We start from the raw sequence: 16,928 nt of genomic DNA, 5'->3' as shown, positions 1-16,928 counted from the left end.
ATCAAAGTCAGTGTACACTTTCAGCCTGGTTGTGTGTGTGACTCCAATGGCGATTTCTGATCACTCTCTACCTCCTGTGCCAAAAACCTTTCCCACGTACCTGGAGCCCTGGAGACATATGTGTCCCAGGAGGAATCAGCCTCACTTTAGATCATTCTTCAGAATCTGAATCTTGAATGCTGACTCCTTGGTACTGGCTAAAATTGTAAATCTTGTTGTGCAGACCCTCACTAAGGAGTGACAACAGGATGGAAGTTCTCTGTACAAGCGGAGGAAAAACATGGTCCCGCCAGAGGCACCACTGGAGGTCATTCCCTTCAGGCCTCCAGCAGGGAGTGGCCAGGCTCCACACTGGGTGGCACTGCACCCACGGGACTGGGGAACTCTGCTTTGATGCTCTCTTCCCATGACCCCTGGTGGAATCCTCAGTATCTTCATTCTGACGACATTGGCAGCCAGTGGGCGATGGCGGAGAGGGGTAGAGGTGTGAAGAATGCTGCTGGTTGGAGCCTGGCTTTGACAGGAAGAATACCCAGTGGTTTTGTCTTCCAGTCAATAATGTAAGTGATGCAGAGATGAGAAGACCCTGAGTTATGGCCTTTCTCTGCGATGAGCTGAGACAGAGGTGAGAATACACCAGAAGCTCTGCCTTCCCTTCTCAAAAGGAACTCTCCCTCTTAGCCGTGCTCCTCACTTTAGGCCTCTCCTTGCTGGCTCAAGTCCTGAGCTGTATTTTCTGGCTCTGTTCTTTTTGTTCCTGAGAAAGTTGTGATGGCTCTTTTTTATTTTTATTTTTTAAGCTCTTTTAGGGGGCTGGGAAAGGAAAACTTTAAAATAATAAAAAACAGACCACTCTGCCATTACAGGCACATAAATAGCTGCACCGTGGCCAGGCCGCACACTCACTTTGCCATAGCAACCTAAACCGAGTGTTTACAGCAGCTTGTCACCGACTGCAAAACAGCAGCTGCTGCTGCCCGCCAGCTGCGCCCTTGCACTGCCTTGCGCCCCCTCAGAGCAGTGGGCAGATGCCCCCCACATAGAGGTTTTACAGGGGGTCATGAGCCAGCCCTTCTGGAGGGCCTTGGGGGTGGCAGGGAAAAGGCAGCCTGGGTCTAGATGTGCTGTGGAGCAGTAATACTTGGGGAGCCTGAAGTGAGTGGCGGGTGTCTTTTGTTCTCTCATTTTCCCCCTCCGGCTCTCATCTCCTGCAGACGGGGGAAATAGGAGTGCAGAGGGTGCTTAGCGCCACGTGAGCAACTGAGTCAGAAGGGGGTCTGGGTGTTTCTCTGACCCTGATGAAGGAGCTCATTTTAACTTTCTGAATATATCTTGGCTTCTGCTATAGCCTGTCCAGGGAACACTGTTTTCTCACAGGAGAGGTGCTTTCCTTGGGAAGGTCAGGGTTCTCTCTGGGAAAGGGAACTGCCCTTAGATAAGGGAAGCAAAGCATCCTGAAAGGGCCGGAAGAGGGAGAGGGGAAAGCGGGAGATAGAGGGCAAGAGCCTCCTGTGCCTCCCCTGTCAGCCAGCTCTGGAGCAGTGTTTGGACTGGATCCCATTCAAGGCCTTAAAGTGAGTTAGCCATATCTTGTTGGACGTTGTCATGACATTGTTTGCAGAGATGCTTCATAACTTCTGCAGCGTTAGAAAGTGTCGTCCTCAGACCAGCAGCGTCAGCATCTTCTTGTTAGGGAACTTGTTAGAAATTGTCAGGCCCCACCCCAGGACTCCTAATGCAGAAACTCTGGGAGTTGGCCCAGCAATAGGCTTTAAGCAGCCCTCCTAGGATCGTAGTGCACACTCAAGTTTGAAAACCAGTGCTCTGAAGCACCATACAAGTGCAACGGAGTGTGATCGATCTACTTTCTCAAGCCCTAGGCTGACTTGTGGCTCCTGTCTGTGCAATGAGTGAACCAGAAAGAGTGGAACCGGGGCAGTGAGGTGACCGATTACTAGGGAGTGCTCCCAGCTCTCTTTTCTGATAAACACCCTCTTCTCAGCATGCAGTTCTTGCCCATTTGCCTGAAACTTCCTGAAAACAGCAGGGCTGAGAAAAGACTGGAACAGGCAAAATGTGTGGTTCTCTGTACTCTGTACAGGTGAACTACTCTGAACTATCACGGAGGGGAGGAAGGCAATGGTGCTGGCCAGGTGGGATGTCCAGTGTGTGGTACTCCGACTAGCATCTGGGCCACACAGGAATGTTATTTTGCTTCCTCTCTTGCTGGGCCCCTGGAGAAAGAGCAGCTGCCCACAGCAATCCCTTTTGGTGGATGAGATGTGGCCTCCTCAGTCTGTGGCCAGCCAGCTTTCTCCTCACCCCTGAGAACTCCAGCAGAACCTAAGCCCTGGGAGCAAAAAGATCCTGACCCAGTAGCCAAGGGAGACTGACCTCCCTCTCCCTCTCCATGAGCATAACATGATTCTGCTGAAATTTGTTTCTAAAAATAACACAGGATCCAATCTAGCTGCTAAAAAACCCTTTGTTCCCTTGGAACCAAAATGTGAACAACCACAGCAGCCCCAAGAAAGGAAATCTGTGTTGCCCAAGGGAGGGCACATACTAGGTATTTGAACGTTACTGCTCGAGGCCTGCCTCCTGTCTGCTAGCCTAGCAGCTTCCTGTCCCAGGTCCAAGGAGCTGCACCTTACTTAGCGTGAAAGACAGACACTTTGCTAACTCATATCCTGAGCATTTCCCACAATCGGAGGGGAGGGATCAAGAGAAGCTGCCAGCACCGCTTTCATCAAACAACACGCCTTCTCAATGGCACTGTCATTCCCCCCTGAAATCAGCTCTGTCCTCCTTAACTGAAGGAAATGGTCGGTATTTCTGTTCCATCCTCTGCAGGGGTTTTTTTGTTGTTGTTCTTTTGTTGTTGTTTTTTTTTTTTTGAACTCTAGCTTGCTGTGAACACCCCTACACTCCTGAGTCACAGGAGGCCATAGAGGTGCCCTGGGCCAGTATGACTCAGATTAGTATTTGGAAAAGGGTGCATTCCCCATGGCTCTGGGGCCGAGAAACTGCCCTTTCTCATCTTGATATATTGATGCTATTTTGGGAATGGAGGCGGGAGAAGGGGGAGGGCAGGAGGCATTGCCCTCTCAGGCACATTCCTGGTTTGGTTTCCTGATCCATGCCATGAAGCTACTTGTCTTCATCTTGATCAACAGGCCAGATGATCAGGAACAGACTGGCAACCTTGGTTCAATTCTTGGTATCACTCTTTTGTGAGCGTTTATGCTATCTATCTATGGGCCCTACCTTCTCCCTGCCCCCTGAAGCCGTCTGGCCAGAACTGGTAAGTTTTGTCATCACTGTCATAACATACTTCAGATAGTACAGCTCTTCCAGATCGAAAGGTTTCAGCCTCATGGTATGTTTCATTTTTATTTTTTTGGACCTCAGGTGCAGAACGAGTACTGAGTTGATCAGTAATGGACTCATAGCCCATTATTATTGGTTTATGCCCCTTCTTATATGCTCAGTGATTCCCCATACCCCATGGCTGTTCCCTTTCTTGCTTATGAGCAACATTCTAATGTATATTTTTGTTTAAATATGTCCCTTAAAATGTATACAATTACTGTATCCCTGGCTGGTGTAGCTCAGTGGATTGAGCGTGGATTGAACCAAAGGGCTGCCAGTTCGATTCCCAGCCTGGGCACATGCCTGGGTTGCCGACCAGGTCCCAGTGTGGGGCTCACAAGAGGCAACCACACATTGTTTCTCTCCCTCTCTTTCTCCTCCTCTTCCTCTCTCTCCAAAGATAAATTAATTAAATCTTTTTTAAAATGTATAGAATTACTTTAGGTGTCTGTGTTTTTAATTCATGTAAAAGCTATTACAGCACCTTTCCCCTGCCCCCACTAAACACTGTTTTTAAGATCACCAATATCTCTAATCTGTGTTTCTAACTGTTGCATAATATCCCCTGTTATCTAGCTTGTTCATCACTGGGAGACTAGATCCCAGGTTGCCTTCAGTTTCCTGTCATCACAAACAATGTTCCACGGAACAGCCTTGCACACACCCCCTTCTGGACCTGTGTCAGCATTTCTTTGGGAGATGCACCAGGAGTAGATAACTGGGTCCAGGGTATGCATAGGCTTAGCCTGCCCAACAAGTACCAGGTGGCTCTGGGGAGAAGGGATAAATTCTGGGTCCCTGAGACCCAGAGGTTGAAAGTGACACATTTTTTTCCAGACAGATGCTTCCATTTTAGTACTACATTTCTGACGCTGAATTGAAAACGCTGTCAGGGTAGCAGACTTAGGGAGGGGCAGCGTAAGCGCTGCCTGTGCTTGTGTGTTTGCTGTGCTCCTGCCCCTCCTCTTAATCAGGAAGTGGTGTTCTCTCTTTAGGAAGGGCTGAGAATTAGCATAAGGTTCCAGGCCCACAGGCCCCAGTGTGATGTCCTGTGGTCAGTGCAGAGGCCTGGTTTTGGTGCCCCACCCCTCACTGGGTTTCCTGGCATGGGCCTGGTAGCCGCTGTTGGTAACAGGTGGTGCTGCCCACCACCTGAACTTTAGCCAATGTGCTCTGTCTCTGACCTTCTTCCCATATGCCTCCACAGAGCCTCAGTAGACTGAAGGGGAGGGTATGTGCTCAGGTCTGCTTCTGCAAGCCAGCAGGCATTAGAGGAACAACGAGGACAGGCAGGCATTGGGAAGCAACGAAGACCGGGGACCGCAGTGAGGATGGCTGCCAGTCCTGAGTGGTAGAATTAGTGAGGGTGGGCTAGAATCTGGGTCATGGAAGTAAGGGGCTGTAATGAGGAGGGAGCAGAGCAGCCTCTGTGTGGAGTTTGGACCTTCTGAGAGAAGGGCCAGCTAGGGTGGGGCAGGGGTGGGGTTGTTTCAGGCTCAGCAGTATGCTCTTTGAGAAACTTGCAGCTAGCTTTCTTGATAGGGTGTGGCCCTGCGAAGCACATGAGTACCTGAGAGAAGGAGTAAAGCTTAAGACCTTGGAGGTGCTGGCACAGGAAATGCCCCTGCTGGAGAGAGGAGAGAATCTAGAGCAGGATCCCTCTGAGCTTCTTCCCAGTCACTACGGGTTCAAGGCCCAGGGTATGAGATGATAGAGTGGAGGAAACCCTGAACCCCACTCCCGGGATCTCCAAGTGCAAATTGGATATGCTTGGAATCATGCCAATCCAGAGCCAACTATATTCTGGCTGGGTGGATACTATATGTGTTGGGTTGGGGGTGAGCTGGGGTGTTTTCCCTTGATAAGCCCTGGATCTATCCCTACACCTGCCCAGAAAGTACAGAGAAGTTAAGGAAGTGCTTCTCTGACCTGTTGTTACATGGGCAAGGGACAGATAGGTTTATGTGGATCTCCTCATCAAGCTCTAGGAAGTAAAGCCATAGCTTTGTTTCCATTTCCTTAGTGTCCTTGTACTTGAGGCAGAGAGGCTTTGAGTCCAGACAAGGGCACACACCCTGGCTCTCTGAATCTGTATTCCCCTATTTCCCTGCTATGAAACTGGCTGCCCTCCTTAAAGGGTTGTTGGTGAGGATCCAGTGAAACAATGGATGTCATAATGGTAATATCTACCTGTATGGACCAACCACTACATAGCCACTATGATAAGCACTATATAATAGTACGTGTGTGTATTTGTGTATGTATGTGCATATATGTACATATATATGATTTTTCTCTAATTTTCACATAAAGTACCTAGCATGGTACCTGGCTCATTATAGGTGCTCAACGGATATTATTTCCTTCCCTTCCCAACCCTACCTGGGGTGAGGAAGGGAGCATCTGGATCAAAGAAAAGAGAACAGGTTTTACTTTGGAGGGCTGGGGGTGTGGCCCTGAAGCAGATTTCATATTTCAGTCTGGTACATTCTAACAGTGGGGGGGGAGGGGTCAGCCTGCCTTCCCACCCTCCCTGCTGCACCCCAGGTCTTCCCGTCTTCATCCTTCATCAGGACCACATGGCAGTGATGCTGGCACTCCAAGCATCCTGAATGCCACCACTGCCTAGCTCCTGAGCACAGGCTCTCAGCCCAGTGAGGAGGGCAGGGGAGGGCAGGGAACAACACTCTGCTCTGTTGAGCAGCCCCACCTGCAGCACAGAGGGCAGAGTTGAGTGTAGGTGCTTATTATTATTCCAGACAGGTCTGGCTGCAGTGCTGCCCTAGCCCCCGGCCCCTCCTGTTTCCTTTCTCCCACCTCCACTGGCACTGCATTTCTCATGCACTCACACCACATTTAATAGGCACCTTTGGCAGGGGAGACCCAGGGGGTGGGTTCCTTTCAGAACCTCGTAATACCCTGCTCTATGCCTTACAGGGGATTTACCCTTCTTCCTCATATCCTGGAGATCTATCTCTTCATTAGCACCCTGGGAAATTTTCCAACAGTAAAGGAGGACAAAATTTGAGGAAACAAAGCGTCTGACTATTGCTTATGATTTGGCGGCTCAGGCCATGGCGTTCTTGTGCCAAGCAGGTCCTCTTTTCTGGGACTTGCTAATGAGCCTAGCTTCGGACTGACTTATCAGGAAGTGTGGGGTGTTCACCTCTCAGGAATGTATGGGAACAGGAGGTAGGTTCTATTTCACCCTCACTGCCTGGGATGTCATGGGGGTGATTCGGAAAGAGAAAGAGCAAGGGTAAGAGTTAGCATTACCTTTAGATAGAAATGGGTATTTTCTGTACCCAAGAAGTTTCTAAGTATATTTTTCCTGCCACTATGTTCCCCACACCCTTTGTGCCACACAACTAATTGGCTGTAAAGCAAATTTGCCATAAAAGGTAAAAGGGTGAAAAGTAAAAGAAGGACATTAAAAAAGACATAACGAAACATGAAACATTAAGAACAAAATTTAAAAGACTTTATTGAGAAAAATGGAAATACATGTCTTTCATTCATAGTATTATACTTTGTTGTTGTTGTCCTTGTTAGGCATGGCACTTTTTCTGCTAAAATTTCTTCTTCCTTTATTAAGAGAGGTATCCATTTGCACAGCCTGGTAAACTCGTGGTTTTGATCAGTGGAAGGGCTGACTGCGCTCACTGAAGGCTTTGCAAACTGATCTGTGATCACTTTCTGGTAGAGTGTGCAATTTGGCGTTACATGGAGCTTCATAATCTGCTTTACATGTAGTCGCTATCATCCACTATTTTAAGACCACCGTGTCTACTCATCACTATACATTATGACGGCTGAGGTTTATATAATGTAAGAATTGGCGTAACTACAAGACCTTCCTCCATGGAGAAATGAAACCAAACTGACAACTCACTTAAATGCATGACGTCTGCCAAATGTAAACCAAACTGTCTTCCAGTTATTTGATCTTTCATGGCAAAATTGACTTCTGGCTAATTTTTTTAGTTGTGTGGCAGAAATTCTTGCGCCAAAGATGTTTACAGGGAAACTACCAGCACAACCCCGGAGATGCCTGCATTTTAAAGGACCTCTTACATGTTTGTCAGAAAATGAGGAGGTTCAGACCCAGGGAAGGAGTCAGGTATAACACACAAAAACACCAGGCAGTCAAGGTCATCAACTTGCCAAAGACCAAATCATTTTTTAATCTCCTTGGACCTCAGTGTTTTCATCTATAGGGGGGCGGGGGGGAGACACAGCTGTCCTACCTATAATTGATATTACAATGCCTTCACGTGTCATTACAAATTTTAGAACACATTACAGGACTTTAGGAGGAAAAAAATTTAAAATGATTTTATGATCATGTATGATTTCTTGGCCCTGCAGGAAGGGATGAGAGACTTCACTCTTCATCCTATCATCCCTTAAGCTGGCAAAATGCTAGAAACAGGGAGTGAGAACATACCTCACCCAGAATGCTCAGAGCCAAATGATTAATTCTGACCTGACAAGAGGTGTTACCTCCCGGGCGTCTGAGTGCCTTGTGTCTTGAGGCGGAGGTAGTGTGAGCACTTACAGATTATTCTTCACCAGTTGCCTAATAAGGTTACGGGCTAGACAAGCTCAGCAGTTGCAGTGAGCTCATTTTCTAAGAGCTCAGAAAGAAATATGGGCACCTGCTGTACCTCGAATCCCGGAAGAACTTTCTTGGAGAAATAAACTGGGCTCCCAGTTAAGCACTGCCCCTTTGACTTTGTGCCAGCAACTTAGTGTTTGACCTCTTGAGTGTGCGTCTCTAGAGCAGCTTGAAGCAGACAACAAACCGCATTTTTCCCTACATGCCCCATGTGTTCTCATCTTAAGTGACTTTTTCTCATTGGTTGCCTATGTTAAGGCACAAAAAGGAAGAAGCTCTCCTCTTTGATACCTTGAGGAGAGACTCAAAGTAAGGAATTCTAACTTAGACTGTTCCTTCTTCCCTAGACATCCCAGGCTATATAGCCTAGTGGTTATAGCTACCTAATGGTTATTGCTAGTAAAGCATTGTTGGAATTCTGCATTCTCCCTCTGGAAAGGAAAGATGGAGAGACACATGGGACTTATTGCCCTTCTGCTTAAATGGCTAGATAACAAAGTTCATGAAGATCAAACTCAGCTTTCTTCTATTACTTGAGTAGCCTATACTGGATACTGGGCATCTTTCATTTAAGATTTCCAAGCACAGTTTCTATCTATAATCCCATTCCTTTATCACTTCTTTAGGATGGTGTAAAAAGGTACGGCTGATTCTTGCCCCAGGTTAAGGTGGAAGGAACTGAGCCTTAAGAAGGCTAGGTGAGTTGCCCAAAGGGTGCCTGGGAAGATAGTAAATCTGGCTCTGAAGCTGCTATTGATTATTCAATAAAAAATTCAGCTGAATGCCCACCCCGTGCAGGCTCTCCTCTAGGCACTGGGGAAAAGCAGTGAACAAGCTGAGTAAAGTCTTTGCCTTCATGGAACAAACATTGTAGTGGGCGGAGACAAAGAAAATAAAATGGGATTTTCAGTTCAGCACTCTTATCAGCACTATTCTCAACATCCTCTTGAAAGCTTGAGTTCTTCATAACAATCAGTATGGGCTTCTTGCTACTATTGCCCTTCCCACTGCTTCAGAACTAGTTTCGAGGAGAGGCTGAACTGGAGAGAAAATTCTGTGGTGCTGTTATCAATCACTACACCAGTCTGAATGAAGGGAAACTGGACAGACTGCCTCAGGTTCTTTCCAGACCTCCTTGTTCCCCAGAATTCTCTGATGACATCTAAAAAGAAAGGGGATGTGATATTTAAAAAATAATAACAACAAAAAACCCTGCTTGCTTAACCCTTTGTAGGTCAGAGTAGCTCTAAAAATCTGACAGAAGGAGGCAGCACAAGGCCCATTGGGAGAGGGGCGTCTGTTATCACCTCTATCCCAAGGGATCCTGCTAAGAACAGAATTGATTGGAATCAGCAGGATCTTTGTCTACCTGGGATTTTTGGAAAAGTAATTGATAAAAGAGTCAACTCCCTAACTGATAGTTCTTGTGCTTCTTTCTTCACCTTCTAGAAGTGAAGATGTCCTCTATTAGAGAGGCTGACTTGAGCTCCTTCTTGCTACCCCCTGGTGACTGAACTCAAATCAACAGGGACTGTTTAACTGAGGCCAGGCCTCCAAGGTTCTAGTTCAGGAAGAGCCCGTTCACATTTCAGGGGTCCTGCATGACACATAGAAGCCACTCTCTGAAGCTGAAGCTGAGAACAGGGCTCATGATAAGCCCTCTTTCCACCTTCAGCCTCTGTACCCTCACCTACACATGGCTCTGCTCCTCCTCCCAGGCATCCTGTGTGAGAGCTAACACATGCCTTTCTGAGGGGCATGCTGATTGGAGACCCTCTGGGGCTCACTCATGCAGAGGCAAACTTTGCTTTCCTGCTAACCAACTGTGTCCCCTTAGGGCTCTTTTGGCCCTAGGCTCTATCTGAATTGAAAGCTGCCTTATCCCTGCAGCCCCAGAGGAACTTCAACTCTCATAGGCTTCAAATTCACTATCTTTTCTCCTCAGAGGTCCTTCTGCCTCCCTGTGTAAAAAGGTTCCACCCTGTTTCACCAACTGCCAGAATATTTTCCTCTCCTTTTCTCCTCAAAAGCTTTTTGGAGGAGGGTGGGGCTTAGCCCCAACACCCGAACTTCATTGCCTAACCTGTTGACAACTGCAACGAGCTGCAGAATTTCCTTACAGCTGGAGGCTGAGTAGTCCAAGGGGCCTCAGAGGATTTGGGCATCTTGCATCAGGTTGTCCTCCTGCTTTGTAAATGTGTGTGTTGGGTGTAGGGAAGGGTATGGAGCATGGGGGAGAGTGGCAGACTGGCAGGCCACCCTCTGGAGCACTCATGTCTGGACTCCTTTTCTGACCTCTTCTCACCTCTTAGAAGTGAGGTCAAGATGAAATGATTCTGTAGTGGGACCCCCAAATAGACAGGGAGAATATCAGAGCCATGAGAAGTCATAACCTTATATTCCAAGTTTCTGAAGTTGTGGGATTTGTGTCGCTTGGTCTGGGAGAGATAATATATGAAGACCAGGGTGTGTCTGAAATTACATCCCTGCATTGGACTCTACAGGCTCCTCGGGCCCCTGAGGGAAGAAGAGACCTCTCTGGAATTAGTTTACGCAGCTCAGGATTCCGCTATCAGTTCAGGTCGGACACCAACTGTCACCTCTACCCTTGTGCTGGAAGGAGTATCTCTTGCCTTTGCAGGTTCTGGATCACCATGGCTACTCTAATTGTTTCTTTTTGTCTATCTTTGAATCTTTATTTCAGAGATTCAGTTGTCACTGGTATCCAGGGAGCCCTCCTCATCCTCCTGCTGCCTCTCTACTACTGCAGTTGCTGTTTGTTGCTAAGGTTGCCTCCATGGTAACGTGCACATCCTGTTTACACCTCCATCTGGGCAAGTTGGTCTAAGCTAGGAACCTACCTACCCTGGACAACCACTGACATCACCACCTGGGGACACCAATCATCGTGACACGTGGTCCGGCTTCCACTCAGTTCCCCCATTCTCTTCCTTTTCTTGCTGCCAAGCTTCATAAGGAAACAGGATCTGGGCTAAGGCTCTGAAGCTTATTGCACAAGATATAGTCAACAATTTTCTAACTGGACTCCCACAGAAGCAAGAAGTAGGAAGAAGGCAGAGAAGCAACAGACCCTGATCAGTTGGAAGGAAACTCTACATTTTCTCTGACTGAGGGGCTTGGGAACAGCAGGCAAAATGACAAGCCCAACAGAACATGCCTTGCCATCCAACTCGATGGTTGAGAGCCACGAAGGGGACTTTGGCTGCTCAGTAATGGACCTAAGGAAGCTCATGGAGCTGCGTTCAACTGATGCAATGAACCAGATCAGTGTCCACTATGGAGGTGTAATGAATCTCTGCCGAAGACTGAAAACCAACCCTGTGGAAGGTAAAGGCCATATCAGGAGTGGGGAATTGGAGGGAGGTGGCTGGTGTTAAAAAATACTGTTTTTCCAGCTTCTAGAAGAGACTGGTATATCTGTGTCTAGTGGGAAAAGTATGATATATGAAGCACTAAAAGGAGGTGAAGCCGTAAGGAGCCATTTTCCGCCCCAGACATGATGTTTGGGGAATGTGGTATTCTCTGGAAACCGTTCTTTCCTCCTTTTTCTGTATTCATGTACAGAAAGGAGGGTATTTATCTCTATCTTGGAAATAGTTATGTTAGAGATGCTTTCATCATTAAATAATCACCAAGTCCCTTATTCTGTGTCCATCTTTGATAGCAACAGTTTAACATATAATTCTTCCCCGCGCTGATCTTACACTGTGATTGGGGAGGATAGGCACAACAAAAAAATGAGTAATTCCTTCTATTCAAAATAGGTCTTCTTAATCTATACTTTAAAAAGACTGAAAAAATACAGCTTTATGCTTGCCTGGCCCAGTGAGCCATGGTAATACAAAATTTTGCCCCATCAAAATGGAGAGAGGACAAAAATGAACGTTGCTTTCTTCACTTTTGCCTGGTCTCAGCATCTGTGTTACAGGTTCTTGTTGATCCTAATGGTCAGTCAGGCCATGGCTGTACAGCACGAGATGGAGCAAAGATCTTGTCTTTAGAAGCCTTCAGCCTCTTGAGGTATACTATTTCTGAGCCTTCCATGGAGGCTGCATCGTATTTCTTAACAGCTCTAAGAAGGATTCTTTAGGATTTATATTTTATTTTTTATTTATTTATTTTTAGAGAGAGGGGAAAGGAAGAGAAAGAAAGGGAGAGAAACATCAATGTGTGAGAGAAACATCAATCGATTGTGCCCCAACTGGGGTGACTGAACCCGCAACCCAGGCATATGCCCTGACTGGGAATCAAACCGGTGACCTTTTGCTTTGCAGAATGATCTCCAACAAAACTGAGCCACACTAGTCAGGGCCTTTTAAGGTTTTTTTAAAAGGGAGGGGGAGAGATTTTTATCTAGATAACTGTTCATTGCCTGAGCCTTGCTTTCTTTGCAGTCTGAGAGAGCTGCTGTACATGGTCTCTTTACTTCCAGAATTCAGTTTCCTGTCTTACAGGCTTTGATTCAAATATTAGCTCTACCATTTACTAGTTGAATATCATTGAACAATTTACTTGGCCTCTCTGAGTCCGTTTCTTCTTTAAGAGTTATTGGGATTAAATACTATAATGTATGTACTGTGATCACGTGTAAATGGGGATTCAATAAATTAGCTGTCTCAGATTAAAACAGAGCCCATGAGTCTGAAGATATTTGCAACCGCTGTCTACTTCCCCCATGCACCTCTTGAGGTCAAATAGAGATCTGGTTGAGATGGCAGAGCTTAGTTATTTCACGGGGCTCAGTCTTTGCTTTCTGGCTGGTGCCTAATAATTGCTCTTTGGCACTGCCTATTTCTTGTCAGCTAAATTTCTTTATTTGGCCGCTCTCGTGGTAGTATTGACCTTAAAGAGAGACTGTTCCTATTAGGTTTTTACTGAGATAATGCACCCATTAGAATTTAGACAGGATTTTTTTTTCCCCCGTTCTATCCTGTTCTTGATCCCTTTGGTCAGTTGTTTCTGTCAGAAAGTGAAACTCAGGAGTTCAAATAAGCTCCTAATAGGAGGATTCAGATTTCTTCCCAAATTTCCAAATCCTTTGTCATAACTGCTGCTGTTTACTTTCTGGTTCCTAGAGAGTTTCCGTTCCCAAGGGCCAACATATGTTCTACTTTCATCTGAACTTCAGATATCAAATGTTACAGAGGGTGTTAATGCTCTTAGATTCTTCCCCAGTCCGGTTTCAGACTGAGAGTTGAAAGCCTCCCCTTTGGATAGCAGGTGCCTCTGCTGCCACAGACCCTGGCCATGCCTAGATCCCCGCGCCTCCACCATTGGCACAGTGGTCCACTGCCATTCTCCTGCTTCTTAGATCACAAGTGTGTAAGATTTGATTTGTTTCAGTGTAAGACTTATCATGCTAATCTTTCAGCTGGGGAGTTAGGGTGTCAGAAAACAATTTTTCCATGAGTGATGTTTAGCTCCCCAATGCCAACAATGACCTCTTCGTGTGTGAGGGGTAGGAAAAGAAGACACCAGCTATGACTCAGGAGTCTCTCCCCAGACAAGGGTGATGCTGAGCTGTTTAGTTGGGCAGGCCAAGGAAAGAGCATCAGCATCAGGTGCCCCACTGAGCTGATGCTAGAAAAGGCCAGTCTGTTCTCAGAAGACCACACTGAGGTGCCTGACAGCCTAGCATAGTTTTGTCATCTATGGGAGGAGGTTCCTCTAGGCTAATAATAAGAATAAAGAAATTTACCTGGTGCTTGAATTCTGTTGGTTGGAAACCAAGATGAGGTAAGACTGGAAGATTAATTGCTAGAGTATGACCCTTCTCCTTTATTTTTTGTTGGTTGAGAGCACTTAAGGATAGATTGACAGTATTTTTAAAACTGTGGCTAGTAAAGGGCCTTACAGAACTTGGAGTTTATAACATTTATGTCAAAAACATGTTGTTGTTGTTTTTTTAATTTTCTTTCAATTATAGTTTACATTCCATATTATTTTGTGTTACTTTCAGGTGTACAGCACAGTGGTTAGACAATCCAATACTTTACAAACTGTTCCTCCTGATACTTTCAGTTCCCATCTGCCACCGTACAGAATATTGCAATATTATTAACTATTTTCCCTATGCTGTGCTTTACATCCCCAGGACTATTTTGTAGCTACCCATTCGTACTTTTTAAGGCCTTCACCCAGTCCCCCAACCTATCCCTGACTCTGGCAACCATCAATTGGTTCTCTGTGTCTATGAGTTTGTTTCAGTTTTGTTTGTTCATTTATTTTATTCTTTGGATTCCACCTATAAATGAAATCATGATATTCATCGTCTTTCTCTGACTAACTTATTTCACTTAGCATAATAACCTCCACATCACCGCAAACAGTAACTTTCATTCTTTTTTCTGGCTGAGCAATATTCTATTGTATATATGTACCACAGCTTCTTTGTTCACTCATGTATTGATGGGCACTTGGATTGCTTCTCTACCTTGACTAAGGTAAACAACACCGCGGTGAACACAGGGGTCATATGTTCTTTCACATTACTGTTTTGGGTTTCTTGGGATGTATGCCCAGAAGAGGAATCCCTGGGTCAGAAGGCAGTTCCATTTTTAATTTTTTGAGGAACCTCCGTACTGTTTTCCATAGTGGCTGCACCAGTCAGCATTCCCACCAATAGTGCACTAGGGTTCCCTTTTCTCCACATCTTTGCCAACACTTGTTGTTTGCTGATTTAGTAATGATAGCCACTCTGACAGGTGCAGTGGGATATAGCATTGTGGGCATGTATCTGTCCAATTTTCCCAACACCATTTATTGAATAGGCTGTCATTTCCCCACTGTATGTTCTTGCCTCCTCTGTCAAATATTAATTGACCATATAAGAGTGGGTTTATTTCTGGGCTCTCTATTCTGTTTCATTGATCTATATGTCTGTTTTTATGCCAGTACCATGATGTTTTTTCATTACCCTAGCCTTGTAGTATAGTTTGATATCAGGTAGTGTGATACCTCCAACTTTGTTCTTCTTTCTCAAGATTTCTGTGGCTATTTGGGGTCTTTTGTTGTTTCATATAAATTTTTGGATTATTTTTTTACTTCTGTGTAAACACCATTGGTATTTTGTTAGGAATTTGTTGAATCTATAGGTTTCTTTGGTAGTATGGACATCTTAATGTTAATTCTTCCTATCCATGAGCACAGAATATGCTTCCATTTATTTATATCTTCTTCAATTTCTTTCTTCAGTGTCTTATCATTTTCAGAATATAGATCTTTACCTCATTGGTTAAATTTATTCATAAGGTTTTTTTTGAGACAATTGTAAATGGGATTGTTTTCTTAGTTTCCCTTTCTAATTGGTGTTATTATTGATATTATTTATATAATATCAATAATATTATTGATATTATTGGTGTTATTATTGATATTCAGATATCAATTACATTCTTTATACACCAAGTTATTATTGGTGTATAAAGAATGTAATTGATATCTGAATATTTATTTTGTATCCTTCTACTTTACTTAATTCATTTACCAGTCTGTTAGGTTTTTTTGTGGGATATTTAGGGTTCTCCATATACAGTATCATGTCATCTGCAAATAATGACAGTTTTACTTCTTTTCCATTTGGATTCCTTTTATTTCTTCTTGTCTGACTGCTGTGGCTAGGACTTCCAGTACTGTGTTGAATTAAGAGTGGTGAAAGTAGATATCCTTTCTCTTGTTCCTGATCTTAAGGGAAATCCGTTTGTTTTTCCCCATTGAGTATGATGCTTGGCGTGGATTTTTCATATGTGGCCTTTATGATGTTGAGGTATGTTCCTTCTATTCCCCATTTGGTGAGAGGTTTTTTGTTTTTTTTATCATAAATGGGTACTGGATTTTGTCAGATGCTTTTTCTGCACCTATTGATAAGATACATGATTTTTTATTCTTCATTTTGTTTATGTGGTATATCATGTTAATTGATTTTCAGATATTATACCAACCTTGCATCCCAGGAATAAATGCCATTGGATCATGATGTGCGATCTTTCCAATGTATTGCTGAATTTAGTTTGCTAATATTTTGTTGAGGTTTTTTGCATCTATGTTCATGGCTATTGGCCTATAATTTTTTTCTTTGTAGTATCTTTATCTGGTTTTGAAATTAAGATAATGCTGGCCTTATAAAATGAGCTTGGGAGTCTTCCTTCCTCTTGAATTTTTTGGGATAATTTCAGAAGGATAGATGTTGGTTCATCTTTGAATGTTTGGCAAAATTCACTGGTAAAGCAGTCTAGTCCAGGACTTTTGTTCGTTGGGAGTTTTTTGATTACTACTTCGATTTCATTGTTTGTAACCAGTCTGTTCAGATTTTGTGTTTCTTCTTGATTTGGATTTGAAAGATTGGATATTTCTAGGAATTTATCCATTTCTTCCAGATTGTCCAAGTTGTTGGCATGTAATTGTTCATAATATTTTCCTATAATCTTTTGTATTTCTGTGGTGTCAGTTGTTACTTCTTTTTCCTAACATGGCTTTATTATTGCAGACTTACACTATTCTAGAGGCAGGTGGGACTTAATTTTAATTCTTTTTATCTTTCTCTCTCTCTCTCTCTCTGTGTTTCAACAGGCCAAAAGGTTTAAATTATTTGCCTAAGCCCTTACCACAGGGTAGAACACAATGGACTATCTCATGTTTTTGGACTCATAGTCCTTTAATGCTCTGCTGCTCCATGCTAGACCAGCAACAGGGAATCTCAAAGCATGGATAATTTCAGCTTGTTTTATATTTGTCGACATAAGAATGTCCAAACCTGTAGAGAATTTTTATTAGAGTTTATTTGAGCCGAACTGATGATGGGCCTAGAAGCAAGACCTCAGATGCTCTAGACAGAGAATGGCAGCTTTGCAGTTTCTTTCATATATTTGGAATTAAGGAGGGAACATGAGGAAGATTGCGTGAAGGTGAAAGAAAGCAA

At 44.5% G+C, this 16,928-nt stretch overlaps 1 protein-coding gene across 7 annotated transcripts in view; it reads left to right on the top strand.

Moving 5' to 3' along the window:
* ATP2B4 (ATPase plasma membrane Ca2+ transporting 4) overlaps positions 1 to 16,928 on the top strand; it is a 96,920-nt gene that overhangs the window by 33,096 nt on the left and 46,896 nt on the right. For 5 of the 7 annotated variants that reach the window (XM_053914773.2, XM_045182229.3, XM_024574948.4 and 2 more), the window contains exon 2: positions 10,695 to 11,338. In XM_053914773.2, coding sequence (XP_053770748.1) covers positions 11,146 to 11,338 — 193 coding nt within the window. In that variant the 5' untranslated portion in view covers positions 10,695 to 11,145. Of the gene's footprint in view, positions 1 to 8,646; positions 8,689 to 10,041; positions 10,166 to 10,694; positions 11,339 to 16,928 lie in introns of those variants that run through there. The other 2 variants (XM_053914772.1, XM_045182214.3) reach the window with 2 other exon arrangements.

Source organism: Desmodus rotundus, chromosome 12 (genome assembly GCF_022682495.2).
Source record: "Desmodus rotundus isolate HL8 chromosome 12, HLdesRot8A.1, whole genome shotgun sequence".
Lineage (NCBI taxonomy): Eukaryota > Metazoa > Chordata > Mammalia > Chiroptera > Phyllostomidae > Desmodus > Desmodus rotundus.
The sequence above is the reverse complement of the archived record's forward strand: the minus strand, read 5'-3'. Positions and strand labels throughout refer to the sequence as shown.